This window comes from Emys orbicularis, chromosome 23 (assembly GCF_028017835.1).
Source record: "Emys orbicularis isolate rEmyOrb1 chromosome 23, rEmyOrb1.hap1, whole genome shotgun sequence".
Taxonomy (NCBI): Eukaryota; Metazoa; Chordata; order Testudines; family Emydidae; genus Emys; species Emys orbicularis.
This window is the reverse complement of record NC_088705.1, coordinates 5336180-5353667: the sequence shown is the minus strand read 5'-3', so window position 1 is coordinate 5353667 and position 17488 is coordinate 5336180. Positions and strand designations below refer to the sequence as shown.

The window sequence follows — 17488 nt, the reverse complement described above, 5'->3', positions numbered from 1 at the left end:
CGGTGGCAGAACAGGGAATTAAACCTAGATCTCTCAAGTCACAGGCTAGTGGCCTACCAGCTGGACAATCAGGAGTTAGATACAAAGTGGCCTCCCATTACAGAATGACCTTTGCATTTCAAAGGAATTTGTCATTTAAAAACTAAAAATATAAAAACAGCAACAATGCTAAAAATGGTTTGGAACCGGAATAAGAAGCAACAAACCAAAACAAAACCATATAAAAAAAAACTGAGGGTAGGAATGAAAAAAAATTAAGTTGATTCACAGAGTCGTAATAACACAAGCAAATCCTTTCTTATCTCAAACGAGAGGACGCTATAAATTTCCTTTAGAGTGTCGAATATTTATGCCAAATATCCTCTTACGCTGATTCAATTTATTCTATACTTGTTCCAAAGAATCAGGCGGTATTCTAAAGCCTTGCAAAAATCTGCAGAGGAAATTAAAAGTGGGGGGAAAGCAGAACTGAAGAAATAACAATTCATGACTTTAAGGGCTTCAGAGGGATTTAATTAAAAGTATTACAAGTTGTTCATTATTAGCATTACAAACATCACAATTATACATGCTGGTTAAAAAGAAAACGTAACCAAAACAACCAAGACCTAGATGGGCATCCGTATATGTTGTCCTCTTAAGTAAAACTCCGTTCACACATTTCCCGGTGCTGGGTCACGGGGACATCCATATTTTGCCAGTTGCTGGCTACTTGCTCATTTCCTAGTGAAAGCCATAAGTCATAATGAGCAGGATTACTGGGCTTTAACACACTTTTGATTACCAGATGCTGGGAGGGGAAGACAAGGGCGGATCACTCCAACTTTCCTGTTCTGTACGCTCTCCCTGAAGCTCTGGCACTGGCCACTATCGGAGACAGGATACGGGACTAGATGGACCATTGGTCTGACCCAGTATGACTGTTTTGTTCTGAAGGCCCTGCGTACACTACAACTACAACTACAGGCTTGTCCACACAACCTTTTAGCACACAGCAGCAAGCCAGGGTAGAACTCTATTGCACTCTACTGCCCGGGCATTAACCAGCTATATGGACCCTGCTATCATGCATTAAGAGTTCTGCACTTTGACTTCAAAGCATCTCTATCTCTTCTTCCTTTTCAGGTTACAGACAGCTCTGCTAAGGGTAGGTAGATCGGGTTTTCTGTATTTCGTTAAGGGTAGGGAAGAGGGGAGCAGCTGATGCTGTGAACGTTGTTCAGGTTGTGGTTGGAAAAGATTTATCAAACAAAGCATTTGCACTGTTCCCCAAGAGATGGATCAGGCTCTGGGTTCATTGAGTCTCCCTGGAAGTTCAGGTAAGAATGCCTTGACACCAGCTCTCATGCACTTTGTTCTGGGCATTGTGATCTGCATTGGCTCAACTATCCCAGCCGTTCATGTCTCGGTTGAAGCTGTAATATAGAAGGGCTTGCAATCTGAACCATATTAAGCAGGGCCTGGGTGAAGCCCAGTTATTGTGGGAGAACTGGATGGCAATTGAGGGAGAGCGACATAAAGCTGAAAAATCAGCACTGTGGTGAAAAACCTCTTCTCTGTCCTTTGCGGCAGGAGATCAGCACAAAGTTTATGAACCACTTAACATCCCACTGAATCCTTCGGGTAGGATTCAGATGGAACTTAAGTGACATGCAGGCTTTGTGCTGGTCCCTCTTCAGAGGGGTGAAAATTCAGTGTTGCCAACTTTCAAGAATTTATCACGAGTTTCCTGAAATAAAAGGCACAGCTGCTAGGATGAAGAGATTGTATGAAAATCTCAGCTTTCATTGAAGAAGGAAAAAAAAAAAGTGTCTAGCTTTTATGATTGCAGAGAAAAGAATGAAAACATGACCCCAGTGCACCCTAAAGTCTCAGAAAGCAAATAAAAAGAACCCAACTAAAAAAAAATACTGGGGGTCAGACTTATTTTTGAATGCTTGAGGTTGACAACACTGTGAAATTCACCTCCAGTGATCAAGAATCCTTAGTGCACACACTCTCTCTCTCTGGCCCACCCTGGGTGTAGGGGTCCACAAAATCTATGCACATGCAGACAGAGCGGTTAACAATAGCTGAGCTAGAATCGTAATGGCCCCACTGGACTATTCTGTGACCCTAAGCTACCTGCAGGTTTGGACTCTGCACTTTGATCTGACCAGCCTCCTCCTACTTTTCTATCAGAGCCCAGTCCCTGGTGCAGGTCTTTCAGCAGCTTTTGAACACGCATCCCGTGTCCCAAAGCGCCACAGAACAGACGGTTATGAAGGCCAAGAGCTAGCACCGCTTCGGGCAGCTCGGAGGAGCTGTCCCCGTAGGCCAGCCCCAATGCCGCTGCATGCTGAGCTAAGCAATGGAAACAGTTCTTTTCGTCACAGCCCACAGAGCAGCCTCTCAACACAGCCCCCATCCACGCACCTCTGCTGAATGTGTCCCCTGGTGGTTTGAATCTAGAAAGTGGATACTTACAGAGGAGTTTACATACATAAAGGGAATAATAACTGGGTAGAGGTTATGTGTCTTGCTGAAGCATCCCCAGGCACAACACAATAGTCAATTTTTTGCTGATGGTTAGACAATGGAGTACTTATGAGCATTGCTGGGAAAATACTACTCATCAGAGACTTGCCGTTCAATCAAATATCCTAAAACAATAACACATATTAGAGGCATTCACTTCCATGCAGGGGAAGTAACAACAATGGAGACTACTACTTAAAAATACAAACAGCCTCATGTCCCGTTGCCTCTGTTTGGAATGAATGCTCTGTGGGGCTGATCACAGAAGGACAACGAGCTGGTTCATTAGCATATATGGCATCGCTAATTTCAGGACAGTCTTTATTACTAGGATCCATTTTTCCCCAGGGTCATTGTTCTATTGTTGAAAATAAGTCCGAATCATGAAGTTAAGACTCTGATCCAAATCCTAACTTCCCCAGTGTGTGGACATTTTCCAGTCTCATCTGTTAGGGTATGTGTACATTGCAGCTGGAGGTGTAGACATACCTGCCCTAGCTCTCATTAAGCAAGCATGCTGAAAAGGGTAGCGTAGCTGTGGCTGCATGGGTGATGGAATGGGCTAACCACCCCATTCCAGAGCAGCTACACTGCTGTTTTTAGTGCGCTAGCTTAATCATAGCTAGTGGGGGTACGTCTCCTCAAGCTGGAATTTAAGCCTCTAGCTCCAGCATAGACATACCCTGTGACAGGGTTGGGACTCACCACCCAGCGCCTCCTGCTGGTTGTCTCTGGGAATTAGCTCAGTCCAGTGGAGCGCCCTCTCCTGGTGGTGTCCCGCCCGGTGTCTCGCCCTTGGTTGGCGTCTGAGCCCACGTCGCTCACCAGCTCACGGCGTCCTCTTCAGGACCACTGCCCTCCGGCAGTGCCCCTTTGTCCATCCACACCCCCTTCCGGGGGGCGGGGGTGATCAGCAGTCTCTCTGCGCCCCAGCCACCATGTCCAACCACACACCCCAAAGTCTAATCCCTCCTGTCAGGGATCTGGTGTAGTCTGTAATGGCCGCTCCCCACAGCCGATGACTGGGTGCACTGCAAGGGGGGGACCCAGGCCCGCCCTCTACTCTGGGTCCCGGCCCAGGGACCCTCTGGTGGCAGTCTCGCTGTCCTCCTTCTCTCCCCTTGTCTGTCCACTTCCCTGGGCCGCTTCCCCTACAGCCCCTTGCACCCGCTAGGCCCTTCCCTTCAGGGCCTGCAGACTGGCAGGCTAGAGCTCCCTGAGCCTGGCCAGCACTGCGCTGTCCGCGGTGCTAGTCTCCCAGCTCTGGAGACTGACCTTCCCCTGTCTAAGGTCTGGAACAGACTGACTCTCCTCTCCCTGAGCAGCCTTTTTATAGGGCTGAGCCTGGTCCTGATTGGCTGTCTCCAATCTGGGCCCCGATTGGCTCCCAACAAGCCCTCCTCCAATTGGCTGCCCGTCTGCGCAGGCGCACTGGCCTGCTGCAGCCCACACTCTCAGGGAGTGGGGCAGTCGCCCCACTACATACCCTTAGAAACAAAGGCTCAAGTCACATCAGAATTGCCAAACTGGATCTGAACAATGGTCTATCTAGCTCAATATTCTGTATCCAATAGTGTCTAGTACCAGATACTATCTCTGAGACGTAGGCCTAGTCGACACCTAGAAGTTTTATCAATATAACTATTTCACTTAGTGGGGTGATTTTTTCAAATTTAGTTTTATACCAACAAAAGCCTTAATGAGGACTCAGTTCTAATGGTTTAAAAGTGCTTATACCAATATCACTTACTCCCCTTCTGATACAGGATTTAACTATACTGGTGTAAGTATTTGTAAACCGATATAACTGTGCTCACACTGTGTGTGTGTGTGTGTGTGTGTGTGTGTGTGTGTGTGTGTGTGTGTGTGTACTATTTTAATTATACCAGTATAACTAAAGCGGTATAATTTATATGTGTAGGCAGGTCCAGAGTAATGAAAAATTATGGAATAGACTCATAGACGTTGAGGTCAGAAGGGACCATTAGGATCATCTAGTCTGACCTCCTGCACAACGCAGGCCACAGAATCTCACCCACCCACTCCTGTAACAAACCCCTAACCTATGTCTGAGCTATTGAAGTCCTCAAATCGTGGTTTAAAGACCGCAAGGTGCAGAGAATCCTCCAGCAAGTGACCCGTGCCCCACGCTGGAGAGGAAGGTGAAAAACCTCCAGGGCCTCTGCCAATCTGCCCTGGGGGAAAATTCCTTCCCGGCCCCAAATATGGCTATCAGTTAAACCCTGAGCATGTGGGCAAGACTCATCAGCCAGCACCCAGGAAAGAATTCTCTGTAGTAACTCAGATCCCACCCCATCTAACATCCCATCACAGGCCATTGGGCATATTTACCTGCTAATAATCAAAGATCAATTAATTGCCAAAATTAGGCTATAAGGAAGATTCCCCCTCCCCCCCAACAATAGGCAATTAGTGGCTAGCTTATGTCCTGAAACCATGAGGGTTTATATATCCCTCATAAATATTTCATCTAATGTAACTATGAATGTTTTATTGTTCATATAAATACTTAATTCTTTTTAAAATGCTGCTAAACTCTTGGCTCTAATGTTATGCTCTAGCAGTGAGTTCCGTGGGTTAACAGTCCCAAGTGTAAACGAAGCATACATTACCCACTGCAATACCATTGGATGAACTCAACCAACCACATTCAGTGAGTCAGCTGATATTACTTAGTGCGAAAGGGGGGCAATTCTGTAGCCTATGAGCATTAAACAGCCTTCAAAGATACTACAGCACGGTCCATTACTTTTGAAATGGCAAGTGTAAAGGGCAGTGTGCAGAGAGCTATCAATTATGGAAGGAAAGAGCCTCAGGTACAGAAGCTGGTGGTTCAGACAAAATACCAGACATTCTGGTTGGGATGAAAGTCAAGTCAAGTCATCATTTATTAACTGTTCGGAAGCTACTAAAGACAGCAAATAGACAAGCCATTCTCATGTCCTTCCAGGCATAGTGATCATTTAAGATCTAAACTATCGGGTTGACTTTACTTGGAATTTATTTATTTATTTATTTAACCGTTCTCTATAATAATATAATATAATAATATATGGAGATATACCTATCTCATAGAACAGGAAGGGACCCTGAAAGGTCATTGAGTCCAGCCCCCTGCCTTCACTAGCAGGACCAAGTACTGATTTTGCCCCAGATCCCTAAGTGGCCCCCTCAAGGATTGAACTCACATCCCTGGGGTTAGCAGGCCAATGCTCAAACCACTGAGCTATCCCTCCCATATTAATTAATTAATTAACATGTAATATCTGCAGCCACGTTAATGGTATTGCAACAAATCTGTGCCCATCTACAGCTTCACAGCTGTCAGCATGCTGCAGATTCAGAACATATTCAGAAACATATTCAGTGGGGATAGAACTTGAGTCCTCCTGCTCCAAAAGTCCAAGACCCTCCTTCTTGAGCTAAAGGAGACAAGCCTTTACTACCTCTAAATGTTTATAACACACTCAACACTGTGGTATCTCAGTACATACATCAGTAGAGGGCCTATGAAACACAGTTGAGCCATTCCCATTCTCACCAGTGAATGGCAGTGGTACACATGCACACTAGCAAGTTTGTTGAAATTACAGTTGGTTAAAAATTGTTGACAAAAAATGTTCAGTTTGAAAAATAGCTATGTTTTGCTTCTTTGAAAATGTTCTGGTATCGCAACAAAAACGTCTCGATTTTTAAAATCCAAAACCAAGCAGAATTCTTTTCTGGTTTCCGTTTTTCATTGAAAAAAAAAAAAATGATAAAAAAGTTGTTTGTTTTTTTTTAAAGATATTTTTCATGGAAAATCCTTTCCATGTTCCAGCCAGCTCTGAGTGCAGTATTGATATATCGCTGTCACACCAGAGACAGGTATGTGATTTTTGCATCCCAACTACTATATATATATATATATATATATATATATATATGTGTGTGTGTGTGTGTGTGTGTGTGTGTGTGTGTGTGTGTGTGTGTGTGTGTAAAAGGATGTGTGTGTGGAGGGGGAAAAGGTAATTTCATCCAGTCACGACTAAGCATTTAGCAGGGAAATGGGCCAGGGTGTGTAGAGATCACTGCGCCACAAAGTGCAACAGTGTGCACATAAGGCAAAAGCCGCTTACAATGCTGACCTCAAAGGCCTAATCCTGCTAAGCACTGAGCAAGCTCAGCTCCTACCATCATCAGTGGGACTCGCTCAGCACTTCTTAGGAGACCCTTCACAACTGGGCTATGAGGGGCTGTCATTTACCCCCGCTTCCCCCGCGCACCAGACTTTCCCCATAGAGTGGGACTCATCCTATCTTAAACTATATTACCTACTGACTTTGGGGGCCTGATTCGCCACTGCCCAGCATCTCCTGCTGCCATTCGCACCCGTGCAAAGGGAGTGCAAAACACAACCGTTCTGATTTGCTGGTGGTATGTCCCCACTTCGCACTAGTGTAAATGGCGGCCCAGGCTCAATGCAATGGCCGACCAAGCCCTGGGCTTGTATTTCTTCCAGCGATGAGGAGGGGACCTGTTTAGACAATGCCATTTCCTAGTCATCTCTCTGCAACAGGCTCCCGTGAAAGGGGAGGTGGGGGGAATGCTGTGTCGTCAATGAGGCCTTGTGGAAATAGCCTGCGGGAAGAAGCAAGATCAGTGACCTTCCCCCGCGGTGCACACTTATGTGGCGATAGTTCTTTTCTGCTAGAGACCTAACAAGATGTCTTTATCATCATCATCATCATCATCACCACTGAACCTGATAACTTAGAGGGAAACCATTCTAAGGATACAACCTCCCATAGAGAAAACCACATGCACCAGAGGGAAGCAATTAGAGTGACCCCGGTACCATGGAGGCAGCACAAACTGCTCAGTTAATGCCAGCCTCAGCAGCGCCAGGCTGCCCAGGTATCAGAGGTGCTATTCTGAAAGCGACACCCATCCGGGGACTGTGCACAGCTTCCATCTTTTTAATTTTTTTCCCCTTGCTGTTTCTAATGACCCCCTGGGAAAGTGGGGCCAATTTCTGTGACCAAACTGGGTTTTCCACCACTGGGCTGAGCGGATGGCATTGGCCTCTCCCCTTAACAATAATATTTTGTTCTCCCCTAATGCAGGGCTGGCTCCAGGCACCAGCGGAGGAAGCACATGCCTGGGGCGGCACATGCTAAGGGGCGGCACTCCGTCCATTCTTGGGGCGGCACAGGCCGAGTGGCTTTTTTTTTTTTTTTTTTGCTTCGGTAGTTCAGGCGGCCTTTCTTTTTTGCTTGGGGCGGCAAAAATGGTAGAGCCGGCCCTGTCCTAATGCCTCGCAACCAAAGATCTCACCGCACTTGACAAGCTTGAAATAATTAAGCCTAACAGCCACTCCATGAGCTAGGCAGGCACTATGCCCCGCACTTGGCAGGAGGGCAGCTGCCAGGGGTGCCGGAATGGGGGCGCGGGGGGCCATGGGCTTTCACTTTTAAAAGTGGGAGGGTTATGCCCTCCCACGTTTTACCTGGCGTAAGGGGAGCGACAGAGGGGGGAGGAGTGAGTGGGGGGTGAGCTCCTGGATGGACGAGGCAGCGTGGGGCAAGGCCTTGGGGGAAGGGGCCGTGCAGGGGGCGGGGCCATGGTTTGGGTGCCCAAGCCCCCCCCCTCAGTTTTAGGGAGTTTTCGCTGTCCCTGGCAGCTGCCAACTTGCCCTGGAGCTAGACAGTGGAACCAGGAGTCCTGGCACCTACTCCGGGGCCCTCTTTGCAGGGTGAACGAGCAGTGAGCCAAACAAGAAGAGAGTGAAGAGACTGCAAGACTCCACAGATAAGAGTTGCATCGGCTTTGCCAAAAGATACACGACTCCTTTGGGTCTTAGCAACGTGAGAGCATCCCTTTAAAGGCCATTACCAACCGCACTCCTGAGAGTGGATAAAGAATTCCGATATAAGGAAAGGAGAAAGTGGAAAGACCAAGGCCTTATCAAACACAAACATAAGGATAGAATGGAGGGTTACGAAACTGGATTTTTCATCCATCACCATAGCTAGGTTAACTCCTAATCCTCCCTCACCTCTGCACGCCGGCCTCTGGTCACTCCAGGCAGCGATCATGTCACTCAGTTTCTTACAGGTGATGCTCTTGGACCCCTGTAAATCATAGCCTTCATTACAGGTGAACTGGATGCTGGATCCTAACCTAGTAGACAGAACCAAAGGGAGCTAATTAGCATTGGAGAAACTAACAAAGCAACAGTGTTTGTCCTTTGCCTTCTTTGACTCCTCAGTGATTCGCCATAATGTGAATAACAATAGTTCTCTGGCTTCCAGGGCATAGGATGGGATGAACAATGGTCAGTATCTTTTCTCATGCATTTGCTTGTGTTGGGAGCTCATTTCCTAAGGCAATTATAGTCTAATAGGAGGCCAGAGCTTTCAACATGACTTCAGGAGACATTTCCTCAGTGCAGAAGCATAGGTTCGCGCCCTAATTCATTACATGCTCAGCATTTTTATAAATGACAAAATAAATAAGAAAAAAAAATCACCTAGTACTGGAAACATTTGTTAATTCCACCGTTTTAGCGCCAGAGACTCAGCTGGTGTAAACCAGTGCAGCCCAATTCACAAAAATGAAGTGGTGATGATTTACACTAGCTGAGAATCTGGCACATAGTATTTAAGGACTCTGTTTGCAGCCCCTTTTCTTCCCTTGCTCACAAATCCATTTTGTGGATTTCAGGGAACTTGATGGTTTCAGGTTAGACATTTTTAGTGAACAGAATAGCAATCGACAGAGAAATAAGATTAACTATTGATCTGTCATTGCTAACAGCTGGCTGATTTATTCCTGCACACTTCACATGAAGGCCAGCTACTAAAGTAGGACAAAGGCATTGTTTTAACCGTTAGACGAGAACAATTATCCAACAGTACGTATGCTTATTGACAAAGGGTCGACATAGCGTTCTGGGAAGCCGTCTCAGAAGCCTCTATGGACAGAGCCCTGCGGTGACTCATGCTAATGTAAAACAGGGCCTTTTGTTTGTTTGTTTAAAACATTTCTTGCTGCACTTAACCAACAGGAAAAAATGAATTACAAAGAATCCTGATTGCAAAAGCTTGGTTACAAGGCTGATTATACACCCTCTCTCTCTCTCTCACACACACGCACACATACACACAATTTTTCTATGTCACTTATCACTGCAAGATTTTCAGACATAAACCATTTATTGGTGTACAGTGGGTCGCTAAAGAAAGAGTATACAACACACAAAGCCCATATGGTGGTTATGAACAGTAGCTTCGTTGCATGCAGAAGAAACACATACAAGGTTCTTACCTAAAATCGTTGCCTATTCTTTTGCCTCTCTCTGGAATCCCAGGGTCTGGACACATATTATGTCCCTGGGACACACCAACCTGAGTTACTACAAAGCAAAAACAGCACATACAGAGATAGAATAGCACAGGAAAACATCATCTTATATCGACTGTATTGGGGTAGGTGGATGTGAAGAGAAAATGGGTAATTGCTAGTTGGAATGCATTAGCTTTTTGTTTTGTTTTAATTTGGAAACAAGCGTAACTGAAGTCATTTCAGCTCAATTTATGCACCATGTTTTTCTGCTCAATGCCAGTGAGCAACATGGCTTTCTCTTCGTTACACTACAGACGCACCATTGTAAAAGAAGTCTTGCATTTTGCAAAATTATACCAATTAAAGAGAACGTTTCCAAAGACCGCTGTTAAAAAGGCCACCTGCAGCATGACAAGGTGTGTCCCTAGTGCCCATCAAACTCCCATCTGACTGGTGCCGGTGAAAGAAAACAACTCAATAAAAGGTGGATGTGTGATACAAACCGCCCAAAATAAAAGCCAGTCTAAAGTTTTAAAGTAAGTCATTACGTTTGAATATGAAAACTTTTATGGAGCAACCTGATATAGCTGCTTATAAACAAGAGGTATCAGCACTGAATAAACACATCTGTACGTTTGACCCCTTTCCCATTTCCTCCCGCAAATCTGTCAAATGGCGCAAACAAGCATAGACTCAGAGAATGGATAAAACATGGATGGTTCCCAACGAGGATCAAATGAGCTCTGGCAATATGTTGATTTCAATTTTACATTTTGAAAACCACCAACAAATTTTTTTTCATGCACACTAATATCAGAAAAGGGACAGTTTTGTCATGGAGTGGCTGAAGTCTATATGATTCAATTTTCTCACGTCGCAGAGGAAAAGACGCAGGGAAAGAATGTGGCATTTCTCGGCAATGATGCTGAAGCGATGAAGCATGAAACATAAATGAGCATGCTTCCATCCTGCCTCGGCCTAGCTCACTAAATGAAAGGAAGCCAAACCATCCCCTCGGTTACACACCTTCAGAGCACTCGAGATTGGATGGCAATCCGATGGAAAGCACGCCTTTCACACGGCATGAGTGTACCCGCAGCGTTAGTGCCACGGGACACTGCGCACGCTGGAAAAGGTGTGGGGGTGTGGGAACGTTTCTATGGAACAATAGATGCACATGCACTGTCTGTGGAGACATGGCCCCACGGACCACTGAGTACGCTAAAGGCAAGTAAGCTCCATTTAGCAATTTTTCACTATACAGTTAAACCCCGCTTTGTCGTTAGGTACTGCGCTTGCCAAGTGCGTGAGACACCGCTGCTCTCAGACGGATGGAAGGAGCCATCTGCTCCCAGGGGTTCAAAGCTTCAATCCCAATGCCTTACAAGGAGCTGCGGCTGACACATGCTGGAAGCCTTAATATTGTTAGAGCAAATACAGGTTCCCCTTTGGTTCCAGTGCTACAGGAGCATGACTTTGCGGGGTGGAGGTCCTCAGCTGCATGCCAAGGCAGACACAACATCTCTCTTTCTAAAGGATTTTCTACACAGCTCATCCCCGTAGTATCTGAATGCCATGCCTTCATTGAGAGGCATGAAGAACAAGGCCCTTCTCTTCCCTCTCCTTAATCCTGACATCTTACACTCTTTGCCACTGCTGCTCTACAAGGATTTAAAATATGTATAAAATAGATTCTTCACCTTCTGCCTCAGCCACAATCCTTTCACTAAACTGCCCCCTTCACCCCAACACGGCATCTGCCTGCCTATCTTCAGGACCCAGATGCTTGCTAGGATCTTAGTACAGGCTGCACCACCCAACTCCTTTGACACACTGCAGGAGCTACGCAACCACAAGGGGAGATGTGGTGTCCTGCTGTCTCTAAGTGCCATGTTTCACAGGCTTTAGGAGCAATCTCTCTTAGAAGCGTCTTTCCAACCTTGTGGGTACCAGGGCATCCTCAGAACTCTCTGATTAATTCGTACTCACAGGCTCAGGGATGCCAGAGCAGCCAGGGAAACAAGCAAAAGAAATAGCAGCAATACAGTGGTCCACGCTTTATTTCCTGTTCGCTATGTTTTATAACAACAAAATTTGCTGCCACCTTTTATATATCCGGGGGAGTCTGAATGTGTGGAGAAGCTGGAGGGAACTCCTCCTTAGAGAAGAAGATCATGCCATATATATTTGCAATACAGTGTCAGATTAGACAGGAATCATCTGATAATGTAGGCAGCCATTAAAAAAAAACCTGTTTCCTGAATGGGCACCTCCATTAGTTAACAGAGCTGCCAGATACCCAGTGGTTTTTCCTTCACAGAGATTTGTGAAAATTTTTCCTTTGGTTATGAGATGTGAGAATTTGTACCACCAATCCTCCACTCCCCCTCTGAACATCATACTCAAACACACACAGATCCTCAAAGCAAAACACAGATGAAAGCTCCATGTTTTACCTGGATTTCAATGGAAATGAATGTGGTGTAACTTGGATTTGAAATCATAAAGAGGGCCCAGAGTTGCTGGAGGGGTCTGCCAGTTTCAAGAAAGATATCAAGGCAACTGGCCTGAATTTCGCAGTCTTAAGCAAACCCCGAACTAGGAAAGCACTTTGCATTTTGGTGCAAACATTTTGCACAACTCTGATAGTCTGAAACAGGGAGCAGAAGCTTTAGAATAGAACACGTACGCAACCTGGAAAACCAGCTGAATGACAAAGGGTAATTTCTTTGAGACCTGAAGCCAACTGAGGGATGCACTGAAATGCAACCCAGCACAGTGGCTCAGACAGAGGCAATCCAGCCAGACATGTGCTCTTTCTGTCTTAATACCATGCAAGTGATACTTATGTTATATTGAAAATCAGGCTGCTAAATGTACCATGTGCTGCTAAACGAGATGCATTCCTGGGCTGCTGATCTGCTACGATGCAGCGCACCTTGGAAGTGCTTTGTGTGTCCTTGGAAAATCAACTGGAATCAGCAGCAAGGAAAGGTGGATATGGGGCTCCAGCAATGAAGGGGTTGGATGGCCTCTGCCAAAGCAAACAAACAGAAAGGTCAGGGTAAAATGTCCTCCAGAATCCAGGAACAAGGGAGCATGTTTTAGGAAAGGAGTTATTTTCACTGGAAACATTTCACAAACAACAAAACCAGCAACAAATATCTGCCTCCCAGAGGGACTCTTGAGCAGGACATCAGCTCTTTAAAGATGGACGAGGTACTTGTGGGAATGACATCATCCATCAGTGTTACCCAGTGGGGTGATGGAAGTGTTGGAAATAATGAATCACTTCTGGGAAAGGAGAGGTCTGTAGGGTGGGTCAATCAAGTCACTTGATTTTTCTTAATTCTATTCTGCCTCCCTGCACCCATGTGATATGAATTACCCACCTCAAGGCAAATCTGCTGGGCCTAACTTTCATGTATGTGCAGAGATGTCGCGACAATGAAAAAGAAATGGTCTAAGGCCCGGGGGGAGAGTGGGTGTTGACCATATTTGCAGTGTACAAATCACAAGTGTTCAAGGTGATAAAGGCTACGATTTCTTCTTTCCTTCCTACACCTTTTCCCAGACCAAAAATGCATTGTTGTGCAGATATGCACACAGTGTATATGTCACATGGTTTCCAATACTTTTACTGGGGATGGGTCAGCATTTAAGCACTCGAGTTCTCGAAGCATCTTGCAGAGCAGATTCCAACAACACAGCCAGCACGTACCGCCCTACCCCATCGTCTTCCTTGCAGCTCTCTAAAAAGACAACAACATTATCCACGTATCCTCCAAAGTTACTTATTTCAAATCCATTCCATTGAACGTACTAAGCCCCATACGAGATGGCGATGCAACTGGAGCCCAGTGGCCCATCGGAATTGACCCGAGGAAGTGGGGCACCAAATTGAGTCACGTATAACCCAAAGGCACCAGAGGAGCAACAGTCAACTATCCATCACATCGGTGACTCCTGGAAATGGTTATTTCCCTCTATGCTAGCATGTTATTAATATCCACTTAGTAAAGGACAGATAAGCCAGCAGGTCGGGTGATAAAATAGGGAGCAGGGGGAGAGAGAAAAGTCACCCGGATGTCCTGGTAGTTGGGATATTATAAATGTAAACGTGGGAGTGAGAGAGGAGGAGGGGAGAGGATGCACTGGATGGCTCACCCACAACGCTTGCTTCTGACTATAATGCACAAACCTTCCCTCTTCTGTTATTTATTTATTTTTAAATAGAGAGAAATGCCTTGATTTAACCCTGCGCGAGGCTATAAACCATATTTGCCATGCTGACAATTTGTTGGCAGGTCTGCTTTCATTTTACAAGAGGTTTGACTGAGCTGAGCTCCGGGCTCTGGCGTTGTCAATGAATTCTTCAAGGTTACGGGGGAAACGATAAGCCTCAGTCTTAATGAACTGTTGACTTTATAAATTACAGTTTCGAGAGTTTTCTTCCCCAAAGGGTTGTGGGGGTTTTCTTCTCCCCCTCCTTCCCTCTTCTTCTCCTTTTGCCAACTCTAATTTCTTTCCATCCCCTATTCAGAAGCAGCCAATTGTGATTGCATTGTTTGCCAAAGTAATTTACTCCTTCTACTGAAAGAAGAGCTAAAGAGGATGATCCTCAATTTTCCCCCTCACGTTAATAAAGGAATTTCATTGATGCCTCTCCTGGGGGCAGCTTTCTATTGAATTTAGGATTGTTTAATATGAGCTACAAGATAAAAGAGAAGTATTTAATAGAGAGGTATAACTCCCCCCTCCCCCCCGAAAGTTTCTCAGTGCAAGGAAAGCAGAGAAGAGATACAAGTAAGCTCTTCTATTTTAAAATAGGATTTCAGTAGCCATCATGTGTTCTGAAGAGGTACAAATTAAGCTGGATGATTTCTAAGGTATGACTACACTGAAAAAAGGGGGTATTCTTAACTTGGGGTTAATTAAGTTGGGTTAAAATAGCAGTGAAGACAAAGCAGCTCCACTTTTAACTTGGGTTGGCCTGAGTTCACACCCAGGCTCTTCTAGACTATGTCCACACTGCAGCTGGGAGTGAGAATCCAAGCCTAGGCAGACAGACTTGTGTCAGCTGGGCTCACGCTAGCGTGCTGAAAATAGCGGTGTAGATGCTGCCATTCAGGCTGGAGTTAGGCTTGAGAGCCCGAGTTCCAGCCCCAGCTATTTTTAGGGCGCAAACATGAGCCCGCCAACACGAGTTTGTCTCCCAGCTGCTGTGCAGACACACATCTACAGGCTCTGATTTGAGCTGCTAGCCTGCGTTAAAAGCCACTCTGCAGTGGCTTCCCTGCTGTTTTAACCCAAGCTAACTAACCCACATTAAGAATACGTTTTTTTCCCAGCCCAGAAATACCCTAAGAGGCAAACTCTGCTTCCAGTTACTCCCATGCAAACCTCTGTCCGGTAACAGGGAGAAGAATTTACTTCTCAAATATAAAGAGATGATCCCCTGATAGCAACACAGCAAATGCTTACTGTGGTCCCGATCCAAGAAAGCACTTCGGCACCTAGGTATCTTTAAGCATGTGAGTGGATCCCACTGACATCAGTGGTTCAGGATCAGGCATAGAACTATTCACATGCTTCAAGCTATGCAGGTGCTAGCAGGTTTGAAGGATCTAGGACACAAGGGTTTGATATTGTGAGGTGCTGGCCACTTCCACCGAGGTTCTGGAAACTTTCAGCTTCATGTCTTTCCTGGGACCCATGGAATGGAGACACCACTGTCTGGATGGTTTCAAACCGTGTGTTTTGTTGCTAATCTCCAAACGGAGCTTGCAATTTTAGTCTGTGTTTACGCGAAAAGGTGTCCGTGTGCTACACGCCATATCTGGTTACCCCAGAACACAAGGGTCTTCCAAACCCACATGTCACTGCTATCTGCTCTCTCTCTAGAATAGATCAAAGTAAATGAACGGTTCCAGATACCTCTTCTGAACACCAGGAAACCAGAAATCCAGCGTCACACATGTTTCCAGCTTCTAACCATCTCAGACTTTATGAGAAACTGAATTTACTCGCAATTTACAAGAGACACATTTATAGTATTCCTCCCTTCAACCTATATTTTCAAAATTGGATGCCTACTGCTAGAAATCCAGAGTCTGATGCTCTGTTGCTTCTGCAGTCACTTACCCCAGTGCAATGCGTCTGTAGAATGCTCCCAAATCAGAACGGCGATGATGTACGTTTGTATGGCACTCACTTTGTATTGGTGTAAATGACTGCACAAGGTACAGGGTAATGGAGAACCAGACCCTAAAATGGATAGTTAAGCACCTAATTAAGTGAGCTGTTTTTCACAAGTGATGAACACCCTGCAGCTCCCAGTGACTTGGCTGGAATCTAGGTTCTACTCAGCGCCTCTGAAATTCTTTTAATTCTCATCTAAGCAAGTTGGAAAATGCCCTTACTGCACACAATTCTTTCCAACAAGATTCAGCAGCAAAAGTTTAGGAATATCCTGTTGAAAGATCAGAGAAACTTACTTCTGTTATTTTTATATTTAGGCAGCAGAGGAAAGAAAGATGCTCTAGAAAAGATGCTTTCCCATGCTAGTTACATAAGGACAAAATACTCATATTGTACACAATATCTACGCTACTCCACAGCTTCGGGAATGCTGCCGATGTTGAAAAAAGTTTCTCTCTCAATTAGTATCGGTGACAGAAAAGCGACTCCTAAAACATAATCCCCTAAGTGAAGGCTCAGCTTTAAGCTACATTTCTTCTGCTTATTCTCCAAAGCAATTTAAAAAAAGCATGTTTAAAAGAAAGATGTCCAATTAATTTTAGGGGAAGTGGGCAATATGCAGCAGATGTAAAATTTCACATTAAAATGTTCCATCATCATTCAATGCAATACAATTTGCACCAGGACTTATAAAATTATTTCCCATTTTTATTTCTAGGCACACAAGAGACATGTTTAAAGATGTGAAATACATTTTGCCGCCAATGGGTCATGTGAAACTTGCAGGTTTTAACTAGCCAGTTGGAAACTGGCAGCCATCCATGGCTACAGTTCAGCAAAGCAACAATTTCTCTGAAAGACCTGCAGGATATTAAGAACATAGCCGCAGTCTGCCTTATTCCTTGGTAGGGGCTTCGGTAGGGTGGAATTTTTGGAGAGGTGCAATGTACAGCAGAAAATATTACCTGTAGGAAAGGGTTTAGCACTAGCCTTTATACAGACACGTTATTAGAAACATCTGAGAAGCAAGCCACAAGAAATGGTAGTGGCACCAGAAATAAGCTCTGTGGTTCTTTAATCATCCCTCTCAACTGTACCACTGTCCTTAATAAGTTAATTATATATATGAGGGGAAGGTGGGAGAGACATGGTTAGGTACGCAAGGAAAACCGCCAGGTAAGGAGATTGTAACGGTTTGGAATCCATTTCCTGAAGGTAAATAACATGTCCTGGTGCCACAGCCTCTTGAGTCAGCATTTCGGAAGTTGAGAATTTGCTAAAACCGAATGCGTGGTAACAGCAGACCAAGTAAATCTGAGGCTATGAACAAGGCACAGTTGAGAGCGATTTACCCTGAATGGGCTGAATACCCAACGCCCGTGGCAGGCTCCAAGCTGGTAACAGAAAGGAATTTGGGTCATAG

The 17488-nt window shown here is 45.2% G+C and overlaps 1 protein-coding gene across 2 annotated transcripts in view; it reads right to left on the bottom strand.

The window, feature by feature from the left end:
* Nucleotides 1-17488, bottom strand: part of CSMD2 (CUB and Sushi multiple domains 2) — a 518793-nt gene that overhangs the window by 256942 nt on the left and 244363 nt on the right. For both annotated transcript variants that reach the window (XM_065421846.1, XM_065421845.1), the window contains exons 7-8: nucleotides 9847-9934; nucleotides 8576-8700 (exon numbers count right to left, since the gene is read on the bottom strand). In XM_065421846.1, the coding sequence (XP_065277918.1) occupies nucleotides 8576-8700; nucleotides 9847-9934 (213 nt within the window). The remainder of the gene's footprint in view (nucleotides 1-8575; nucleotides 8701-9846; nucleotides 9935-17488) is intronic.